The 11,620-nt window shown below is 45.9% G+C and overlaps 1 protein-coding gene across 1 annotated transcript; it reads right to left on the bottom strand.

Moving 5' to 3' along the window:
* Positions 1-1,212: 1,212 nt before the first annotated feature.
* Positions 1,213-5,885, bottom strand: LOC144132905 (chitinase-3-like protein 1). Its single transcript, XM_077665671.1, has 4 exons — positions 5,685-5,885; positions 4,890-5,018; positions 2,752-2,969; positions 1,213-1,243 (listed from the first exon to the last, which is right to left on the bottom strand). The coding sequence occupies exons 1-4, from the start codon at positions 5,883-5,885 to the stop codon at positions 1,213-1,215; spliced, it is 579 nt and encodes a 192-aa protein (XP_077521797.1).
* Positions 5,886-11,620: the final 5,735 nt, after the last annotated feature.

Here is an 11,620-nt window from a genome sequence, read left to right as displayed (position 1 = left end):
TGCACTTTATGAGCACACCAATATTTTTGTTAGTCATGAAACAGTCTTCTACGTACGTTTGTTGTGTAAAGTATTTGCCCCTTATTTCATATAGTGGTTTTGGTTTGTTCGGTTAAGTGTCTGGCTGTTCCTCTAAGAGACCTTTATGAATCTGCGCTGACCAAAGATAACGGTGGTGTGGAGGATGGTTTGTCCCCTGTCATTGCTTAAGCCTGTTCAGCCATTCGCCATGCATTGGGAATAAAAATATTTTGCAAAAGTTCTGGCTCTTGTCTGTGCTGAGAGAGTGGGTGGGCACAGTCAAGCTTTATCCATGAGTATCATCATAAAGATCAGAGATTACTTAGCACCGTTAGGGACAAGTTGCCCCATTCGCCTCTGTTATGTTGTAAAACGATTTAAAGTTGCACTGAAGAGGAATCTGAACTCAGCTTTTTACCACGGGAACTCTATCTACACGTTCTGGGCATTCTTAGAAACTTCTATTTATTGTCCTGTGCTTCCAATTACCCTAATTAAATCAGAAGTAACGTACCGGCTCGCGCCTTTTTTGAACTCAGCGCGGTAGGGAGGAGGAGTCAACTAACGCGTCCAGTCCGCGGCGGCTTGTCTCTCTGGCATTGGTGGAGTGATACGTAAATCAGAGTCCACGTGTATCTTTATTTCCGCGGGCCTAATTTTCGGGTATATTGTCTGTGACTTAAACTGTTTATTCACAAAAACATAAAAACTAAATAAAAGCGAAAGTGAGCTGCCACTGTACTCACTCAAAGGCACTCGACGCGTTGGTTAACTCCGCCTACCTAGCGCGTTCAGTTCAAAAAAAGGGGGGAGCCGGGACGCTTAATCCGATCTAAGTTTCTAATAATGCCCGGGATGTGTAGATAGAGTTCCCGTGATAAAAAGACGAGTTCAGATTCTTATATTGGGCACCTTTAATTTCTGTGAATGCCTAATTTTCTCGTTTTGTCCAGAATCACATAAACAGCACATTGCAAAAAATTGCTGCCGTGAATAATGTGGTAAAAAGGAGCACTAAGGAGCTTCTCACTTATCCTTTCCAAAATTTAGCACTCTCGAAATATTCCGGTATCGTGAGTTTGCCTGAATGTGTGAAATATTAACCTTGAGAAAAATGACTTGTTTACGGTATCTCATTTCGGAACATGAACATGGTGCTTGGTCCATTGTCTACTTTGGGCATTGCGCATGTTAACAGTGCATATAGCGCTCCTGTTCATTCCTGCGTGGTGCACATAAATGCTAAGCGATGCAACATGCTGTAACATGGCGGATGCAAACCAACCTGCACATGATACTGCCATCAGAGTATCGATGGCAACTTCTGTTGCAAGTATAATAAATACTGTTGAAGGTTCTCATGTATGATCATAGGTTTTGGTTGCTGTAGTATCTGACCACTGCGGCAATGTTTGAGAGTTATATCCCAGCTGCAATAACCATATTTCAAATGAGGCAAAAATATATTCAAAAACCGGGGGGCACTCAAGCCTCACCATAAAGGTATAATGCGCAAGCTAATGGATCAATGCCCCATATATACAAAACTGGGCATCCTGTACTTAGCATTCATAGAACCCTGGGAGTACTCATACCACTCCTGGCGCAGTACTGCAGCGGTTACGCAATGCGCCACTAACCTGTGAAGGCCGATGCTGCCACTGGTGGGACATGTGCGATCCAGGTTTCTCTTCTCAGCAGCCTCTCTCGACCAATAATTAATATAATTGCCACGGTGGGCAGTTTGTGCACAGTCCTGTGGGCATGTTGTGATGCCGCCACAAGGCGACATGACTTAGCTGACCCACCCACCTTCTAAGTTGCTTCTCTGGGGATTTTTCGCTTACTGTGGCCGATGCCTACGTCGAATGCCACATGAACTCCCTAAAGCTATCGCGTTAAAAGCACCTGTATTCTTATATTTCCGTGCACACTGCAAAACCCCATATGGTCAAAACAGTCTGGAGTACACCAATACATCTGCCTCACAACCGACTGTCTATTTTGGGCGCATAAAAAGGCAGTGGCCAGTAGCCTTCCCCCATCTGCTAGCAGACCCTTCTCGTCTGCCGTCAGTGAAGAAAAGTACTCGTTATTACAATGTGCACGGGTGTAAAATCTCTTTGTTCATCTGCTCAGACAGCTTTTGCTGTATGAATCGTCTCTGGATACATTCAAACACGCCAGCATACTACAAAGACCGACATGCATCTTGCCTTCAATGTAAAACTTATATTTTACATCCACATGGTATTTATTCAATCTTGGCCCACGATGTAAGCGAGGCCTTATGCAGTTGAATGAATCCCTGTGCAGTGTGAACGCTTCTCGCGGTCGCTGAACCCAGCGATTGTCATGTGCCCTGTGGGCCTAACCGGAATCATCTGGGTGCTCGGCGTAGCAGCAGTCCTCTGGGACGCGGCGGTCGTTGATAATAATAATAATAATTGGTTTTTTGGGGAAAGGAAATGGCGCAGTATCTGTCTCATATATCGTTGGACACCTGAACCGCGCCGTAAGGGGAGGGATAAGAGAGGGAGTGAAAGAAGAAAGGAAGAATTAGGTGCCGTAGTGGAGGGCTCCGGAATAATTTCGACCACCTGGGGATCTTTAACGTGCACTGACATCGCACAGCACACGGGCGCCTTAGCGTTTTTCCTCCATAAAAACGCAGCCGCCGCGGTCGGGTTCGAACCCGGGAACTCCGGATCAGTAGTCGAGCGCCCTAACCACTGGGCCACCGCGGCGGGTGCGGTCGTTGACGACGACGCTGACTCAGACGGGCTGAGGTTCGCCGATAGCCTCTTGATGGGCCGGTCCAGTTCGTTGAGCGCGTTGTGCAGCTGTCCCAGCAGCACATTGCGCTGGCCGCAGTTGCCGTTGTAGTCGTCCATGTCAACGGTCACCACGGCGATACTGCCCATACGCATTCGCTTGGCGAACAGCACCTGCGCGGTATTTGTCGACCATTAACTGCCTTGCAGGCGTAAACACAAACCCGGAAGGCGTACCCGTCCGACGGCTCACTCACTTTGGCCTCGGCTGCTGAGCCCAAGGTTGCGATTTTGAATCCAGCTGTGTCGACCGCATTTAAATGAAGGTGAGAAACGCTAAACTCTGTGGCAGCTGTTAGCCCGTTTCGCGCATGTGGTGCTTCCACGTGGTTTTACTGGCCATGTGCAAAGTTTAGCTACCGCTGCGTTTAGCGTTTTTATGGATAGCATAAGAGTCCCATGTCCCCGCACTCGCCAATGGTGTCACACCTTGCGACCAGCAAGGTAAAAACTGGCAGCTTAGCATATGCTAGAGCCACCTGCCAAGAACATAGAAGAGACAGCTGCGGCATGCCACTGTTGGCAGACGGCAGTGCAGAAATGAGCATCACCCTCTCCTCTTCCTGGGGAGAGGTGAGAAAGTCAGCAAGATGACCGCTGTTGGAAGAACCTTGTCATATGCCACGGCTGGCAGGTGCAAAGTCATGCATGGCACCTCACAGTGAGGTTCTTATGTTCCCGCATTGTCACAGCTTATAACGATTAGGTGTCTAATTTTTCGCAGCTCAGCGTAAACGGCAATTCTTTAAATGGTGTGTGTAACTAGTACAACTTAACGTGTGCATGACCTTCATTTGTCATGAAGTGTTTTTACACCCCCACAGCTGCTTTGAATGCGCTGTCGATCGTACCGTGCGTTTACCTCATTCCACATTAACACCGGTTCTTCCGCTACGAACAGCACACCACTGCGGTCACTGTAATGATTGTAGATGTCTCCTGTCTGCTTTACTCCCGTGCAGTGGCGACAGCGCTCTCTTTCTCGCTTCTATCTTCTGAAGTGCTTGTTCTTGACGCGCCGTTTCTCCTCTCCCGCAAACTTTCAAAGCGCGTCTCGCCAGCCGCCTCGAGCGCGGAGGTGGTGTGCCTCTCTTTCTTCCGCAGTGGTTAACGGTGTGGACGGCGCACGACGCCATTTTTTGGTGGTCTTTTTACCGACAGCTCTCGCTGTAAACCGTCTGCTGTGCGACTGGGGGCCGCGTTAAAGAACCCCAGGGTGCCTGAATTTATGGAGCCTTCCACTGCAGTGTCCCTCGTAGCAAGAAATGAGACGCAAACAAGACAACTGAGCCACAAACAGCACTGTAAGAAGCTGCTAGCCAGGGGAAGCTCAATGCTGGCTCCTGTTATTAATTTCGAAGGTGCGAAAACTTTTTGCTGAAATCTTAATCAACCTCGCTTGTATTTACTCTCCAGGAGGTAATATGTTGGTTTTATTTGTGTTTCCACCTCAGCTTCCTTCTTTTGATGGCTGATAGTATAGAGTTTGGGACTTTAAAGCTCGTATAACTCAGAAACGTACCTTCAGGCCGTGAACGCAGCACAGTGACTTGCGCTTTCAGTTATGTGATGTGGCATCAACGTGTCAGCAATGCATTGGTCATGTGAGAGACGACGTGACAACCTAACTTTGTCTATACCCAGCTTAAGCATACCGCAATAGTGCGTGAGGGTAATTCCACTCCTGAACAGCTGCTCCAGCATACGTCCGCGAAAGCTTTATGGCCGTAATTCTGCGTTGCGGAACTTCAGATGCTACAATAACAAGACAGGGGTAAAGAGCACGGGGTATAGGTTACAGAATGCAGGTGACGATAAGGGAAGAATTGTGTAGGTTTTCGCTGTACACGTGCTCTCAAGCACGGCGGCCACTACCTGTGACGTGAGTGCAAGCCACCGCTCCGGAATGTGCTGATGCATGCGCCGCCCTGATTTTCAAGGCGTGCTTCACGGATATGTTTTACAGGCAAGCAGTAGATTGAGTGCGACGCTTCGCAAATCAGAAACATTGCGAGCTAGGATACGCGCACAGACGTTGTTGAGAATGGTGGCATTGTTGTCGTAGCCAATCCACTGTCCTTTGTCCCGGTTGATGGCGATCTTGCAGTCGGCTTCCTTGTTGTACAGTGGCACCGACAAATCGGAGCTGAATTCGAGGCAGATCTGCGCACGCGTGCACCGCATGCACGTGGTCAGTCGGCATCTTGTGTGCATAGACATTGTGCAAAAGCGCCGTGAGTGTGTGTAACTGTAGCACGTTTATTATGGTTGCATCTGGTAATACAGTGTTTAGCACCGCGCCGTACGGTAAGCACGCTAACTACGGTAATTCCAACCGCACGGATAATATGGCTAAGCAAGCATGGCGGCGTTAACAACGACAACGCTTTAACATATTCACCTCTCCTATGCTCTCTACCTAGTGAAGAGAAGTGACTTTGCCATAAGGCAGGCTATATCAGCCCTAGAATTGACAGTGCAAGGAAAACTACCGTTGCGCACGCATCTTAGCCGAATTATAGACCGGACGAAACGAAACCCTCCTGGACACAGATCCTCTACGGCCATTTTAGAAAGTGACAGTCGAACCTTGTTATGACGAAACGGTTTATAGCGAAAAATTGAATACAACTAAGCACTGGCGATTCTCCTTGGGAGCGCGGTCAATATGGGCTATGAAGAACCACTTCGTTAAAACGAGGTTCAGTTGTATATCTATCGATGATAAGTGCCATTTGCGGTGGTATTGTGAAACGTGCGAAGAAGCGATCAGTGGCCAAGGCGACGACCAGGATCGGTGGCTGCGTAGAAAAGACGCGACATAAGCACCTCGAAATAGACGAGAAGCCCGCGCTCGTCGATGAACGGTCTCGGGGGCGCGGGTCCACGGACGCTGGCTCGCAGCTCGTAGCTCCCAGTGTTGCGTAGCCTGTAGGCGTAGCCGAACAGCGACAACTCCAGGGCTACGCGCTTCCGGGAGCGTAGCTCGCCGAGGAACGCCTCGCTCGCCTCCACCTGCGCGTCATGCATGCTACGTTGGATCAGTGCGTGGGTAAAATTGAAAATTGGTCTTTCAGTAAAAGAAATGGCACAGTGATTGTCTCGCATATCTCGGTGGACCCCGGAACCGCGCCGTAAGGGAAGGAATAAAAGTCGGAGTGAAAGAACAAAGGAAGAAAGAGGTGCCGTAGTAGAGGTCTCCAGAATAATTACGACCACCTGAGTATCTTTGACGTGCACCGAAATCGCACAGCACACGGGCACCTTTGCGTCCCGCCTCCATCGAAACGTGGCCACCGCGGTCTGGTTCGAACCCGGGAAATCCGGCTCATTAGCCGGGCACTCTATCCACTAAACCACCAGGGCGGAAAGTGCTTAGGTGCAATCCTTTAAACCTGCGCTTGCACAGAATTTCTGGGCTAAGCGATGTGGCGGATGGGCCACCTGCCACTTACTATAAGACGGACATCGCTCGCCCTTTCCGTTTGCAGTAACGCATTAATAATCCGTGTGAAACCGGAAATCAGGCATCCACAGCTGAAACAAAATTTGTTCCTCGACTAATCTGTTCGTGTCGCTTGGAAGGTATGTAAGGCGAACAAAAAACAGTTGAAACGTATCCTGTTTTTCGCCTGTGGTGATTATGGCTCTGCAGTATGGTAAGCGCACATTGGACTCCCAGAGATGCCTCTGACGCTTAAACTGTATTGCACAGTGGCTGCTTCGATTTCTTGCCAGCCGCTCGACCGCACTATTGTAGCAGTGCTAGTGGCCCAGTTGGAACCAGTCGACCGACGCGTGCTCTTTCTTTTCGTGCACCGAAATCACACAGCACACGGGCGCCTTGCGTCTTGCCTCCATCGAAACGCGGCCGCCGCGGTCGAGATCGGACCTGGGAACTCCGGATCAGTAGTCAAGCGCCCTAACCCCTGAGCCATCACGGCGGGGCAAACGCGATGTCAGTGCGCGTTAGATTCCAGGTTGTCGAAAATATTCCGGAGCCCTTCACTACCAACCTTTTCCTTCCTTTCCTCTGTCAGCCCCTCCTTTCCCGTTAAAAATCCCAGGTGGTCGTAATTATTCCGGAGCCCTCCACTACGGCACCTCTCCCTTCTTTTTTTCTGGCAGTCCCTCTTTTATCGCTTCTCTTACGGCGCGGTTCAGGCAAGATAACCGCCGGTCCTTAAGGATGACGGTGTGGATTCGAAGAGAAAGTAAGCGTAGCAGGGGGCGGCAGAAGGTTAGATGGGGGATGAGTTTAAGAATTTTGCAGGCAAAGTGTCCTTGTGTCAGGCAAAGTGCCCTTGGCAGCAGCAAGGGCAGCCCGACAAGACCATCTAAATCTTGTCCGCTATCATTGCAGCATCAAGAGCGTGGCCAGTATTTCATCGGTGTTGGAAGCAAGCGTCGGCAAGGAAGGCAGCCAGCGTGACGACAACAATACGCCGGTGACGTCACGTCCACCAGGGAAGCGCCTGCTACAAAAAGGGTCGCGTTTCCACCGAGGAATCACTTGGTAGCAGCAAGAGCAGCCCGACAAGACCATCTAAATCTTGTCCGCTATCATTGCAGGTTAGAACGTTTTGCATACAGTGAAATTCCATTTCTGTCCTTTCTGCCCAAACTGCTGCCAACGCCGTTGCTTGTGTGCACTGTTTTGTTGCATTTGAGATGGGTGAATGTACTGAACTTAGGAAGGAAATGCGCGAATTTCAAGCAAAACTTGAACGGGATCTAAGAAAAGAGCTAAGGGAAGTAAAAGCAAGTCTCGAATTTTTCAACAAAGAATTCGAGGACAGCAAGAAAGAACGTGATGAGCTCACAAAAGTAAACAAAGAGCTCCAAGCGGCTAATGAAAAGCTATTAAAAGTCTGCGAAGCGCTCAAAACGCAAGTTTTACAGCTCGAGGATCGAGTGACTTTCTCGGAGCAGTATTCAAGGAATCGGAACCTTGAGATTAAAGGGATACCTTTCTCTGAAGATGAAAACCTTCCTGATGCTCTTGATAAAATAGGGGAGGTTTTAAAGGAGCCTATTGCGAAAGGCGACATTGAAATTTGTCATCGCGTTCCTACAAAAAACCCCCACACTGTACCGAATATCGTTGTGCAGTTCAAAAGCCGTCCCAAGCGAGACGCAGTGCTCCAAAAAGCACGTAAAATGCGCTTGTCAACTAAGGACCTGGGTTTTTCACCGAGCTCGCCCCTTTTCATCAACGAGCATCTTTGTCCAGCGCTAAAGCGAGTACTTGGCATGGCTATTGAACAAAAGAAAGCAAACGGGTGGAAATTTGTCTGGACAAGCAATGGTAGGGTTCTTGCTAGGAAGGAAGAGTCGTCATCGATTCTGTACCTTCGCAATGCTCAGGACGTGGAAAAAATGGTTTAAGCGTCTTCACTTGTTTACATTTGGCATCTCGCCTGTAAAATGGCAGAGTCTCCATTCGACATAAACACCACGTTTAATACATCGAGAAAAATTGGCTTGAGTTCCTTTCATCTGAACATTAGATCAGCAAGGCATAAAGATGAGCTTACTATCCTTCTAAATGAATTTGTTTTTGACTTCGACGTAATAATGTTGACAGAAACGTGGTATTCAACGGATACAGAGATTTACAGGCGTGATGGATATAATAGTTTCTTCCTAAACAGACCTAATAAACAAGGTGGGGGGATTGAAATCCTTAGCAAAAATAATCTAGAATGTGAAATAATTCCTGAACTGTCTCTGTTGACTGAAGATTTTGAATGCCTATGCTTGAAATCGAGAAACTACATTTACTGCGTGATCTACCGACCACCAAACGGTCATTTCAATAATTTCATTTCCCACATTGAATTGCTATTCAACTACGTGAATGTAAATGATTTGGAATTATTACTTGCGGGTGATTTCAACGTTGATGTGCTAAAATCTTGCCCTGCGCAGGAGACCTTTCTTTTGACAGTAGAAGCAAATGGTCATGCTATCTTTACTAAAACTGCAACACGTGTTACAATGTACACAGAAACTTTGATAGACCTTTTTATCACTAACATTGATGCAAAAAAAGTAATATCAGGAGTTGTATGTAACGACATGAGCGACCACTTTCCCATATACCTTTTTGTTGAATGTGAAGATAAAAGAACGCATGCGCAAACTTCGACGACAGTAATTGTCCAGAACATCACCCCTGTAACCTTGGAATCTTTCTACTCGAGTCTTGTGAATGAAAACTGGGATGTTGTATTCCACTGTGACACTGCAGATGAGGCGTATGAAACATTCATATGCATTTTTAAGCGAATTTACTGTGAACATTTTAGAGAAATTATTTTAAAGCCACATCATAACAACCGAAAGCCCTGGATCAGCCGTGAATGTTTAAGACGAATAAAAAAGAAGGCTAGATTATATAAAAAGTTTGTCAAAACGAGGTCACTTTTAGATTTAAAATATTTAAGCAATATAGAAATAAGCTGAATTCCTTCCTGAGAAATGAAAAGAGGCGTTTCTTGCAGCATCAGTTCCAACAGGAATCCTGTAAAGATAGTGCAGACGTATGGAAAAAACTAAACAAGTTGCTAAACAGAACACCATCGTCGCCAGTTATCAAAGATCTCATTTTTCAGGGCCGCCGCATACATGGTAGAGAACTTGCCGAAGAATTTAACAAATTTTTTAAAGATGTTGTCAGCAGTTCTCAAAACCCTCAATCTCTGAGCAGCACAATTCCTAGGAATAGCCGCAGCATTTATTTTGATCCGACAGATGAATGCGAGGTATGTAATATATACAACTCGTTGCAAAATAGCAAATCACGTGATATTGATGGCATACAAATTATTCCAGTTAAATATGTGCTGAACGTAATTGCCCCCCTAATGACTTATATATATAATCTGGCGTTATCAACAGGTTGCTTTCCCAAATTAATGCAGATCTCCAGAGTGATTGTACTTTTCAAGAGTGGCGATAAAAACGATATGTCCAACTATCGACCGATTTCTATTCTGCCGATTTTTTCTAAGGGCCTAGAAAGAGTAATTCATAAAAGACTCATGAACTTTTGCAATAAACTTAACCTCATTAATCCGTCACAGCATGGTTTCCGCCCAAACAGGTCTACTGAAACAGCCTTACTAATGCAAAAAGAGATAATCCTGGAGGCACTTGAAAATAGGGAGATGTGCATAGGTGTTTTTGTGGATTTCTCGAAGGCTTTTGATCGTCTAAACCATCAAATACTACTCAACAAGCTAGAAAAATATGGAATCCGTGGCACTGCAGCTTGTCTACTAAAGTCCTACCTACAGCATCGATATCAATGTGTAACAATAGATCAGCATGTTTCAACTCTTCAACCTATAACCACTGGAGTTCCACAAGGAAGCATTTTAGGACCGCTACTGTTTATTGTATACATAAACGACATAACAAATATCAGTAACCTTCCAAAATATGTTCTGTATGCAGACGATACCAGTCTCTTATTTAGTGGCAATAATATTCCATTGCTCATTTCAAACACAAACAGTGTGTTAGAAAAGTTGAAATCGTGGAGCGCAGCAAATTCCTTGATAATAAATAGTAAAAAAAACAAAAGCGGTACTTTTCCATTACCGGCAGAGTGCCGTTACATCAGATCTTAGGCTAAAAATAGACAACTCTATTATAGAGGTGGTTGACACAGTAAAAACACTAGGAATTTTCTTTAACAAGAACATGAGCTGGGACCCTCACATTAGCTTCTCTTTAACCAATTTATCAAAGTGCGTCGGAATTCTCGCGAAATTTCGCTCCTATCTACCCGTATCGATTAAATTAATAATATACAACACATTATTCATGTCGTATGTTAACTACTGTTTCCTTGTCTGGGGCTCTACTACTCAAACTAACCTGCACAAGATATACATGCTGCAAAAGAAAGCAGTACGTTATATAGCAAATGTTGACTACCTCGCACATACCGAAGAACTGTCTAAGAGATTCAAAATCATACCCGCTCATAAGCTATACGAATTTTTCTTAGCCATAAGATATAAAAAATCCATTTCTCACGGTGACAATTTCTTGACAGCATTGTCATCCCTCGAAACAAACTCAACGCCATACTCGTTTCGAAAACACGAACGTTGGACCATTCCCTTTTGCCGTACAGAACATGGTCGACAGATGATGCGTCATGCAGTTCCAAGGTTACTAAACAAATTCATCTTTGAACGTTTTTCTCTTGAAACATCTAGTACACAAACTCTAAGAAATCATTTTTTGTAAGCTACTGTATTCCCTTTGTGTGAAAAGTGTGACACGAATGACTTTTGCATCTATGTTAACACCAATGTATTGCGTATTAATGAACATGTACCAAGAGTTTATATCGATTGTTCTGAAATTCCTGTATTATATTCTGTTAGGTAGCGTGTGTGGATTTTGTACTTTAAAAAAAAAAAAGTTTTGCCCTTGCTGTACGCCATGTATGGGGGCTCGGGCTCCCTCAAGCGAAAATCGTTCGCTTTTTGCCTGAGCCTGCCCACATCATAATGATGTAAATAAAACTGACTTGACTTGACTTGACTTGAAGCTGGGAAAGGGCAGGGTTAATTGGAGAGACGTGGGAGATGCCTTTGCCCTGCAGTGGGTGTATTCAGGCTGATGATGATGATGAATAAATTGTTCAGCCTTTGCCTTCTGTAGGCTCCTTGCTGTCAGCTCGATGACATTTATTCTGGCACTCATTGATTGCCCGGTTTACCCGATATATTGTTTCGGACAAG

The sequence above is a fragment of the Amblyomma americanum genome, chromosome 1 (assembly GCF_052857255.1).
Source record: "Amblyomma americanum isolate KBUSLIRL-KWMA chromosome 1, ASM5285725v1, whole genome shotgun sequence".
In the NCBI taxonomy this organism is placed as follows: Eukaryota; Metazoa; Arthropoda; class Arachnida; order Ixodida; family Ixodidae; genus Amblyomma; species Amblyomma americanum.
Note: the sequence above shows the minus strand (reverse complement) of the source record. Positions and strands in the feature narration are given on the sequence as shown.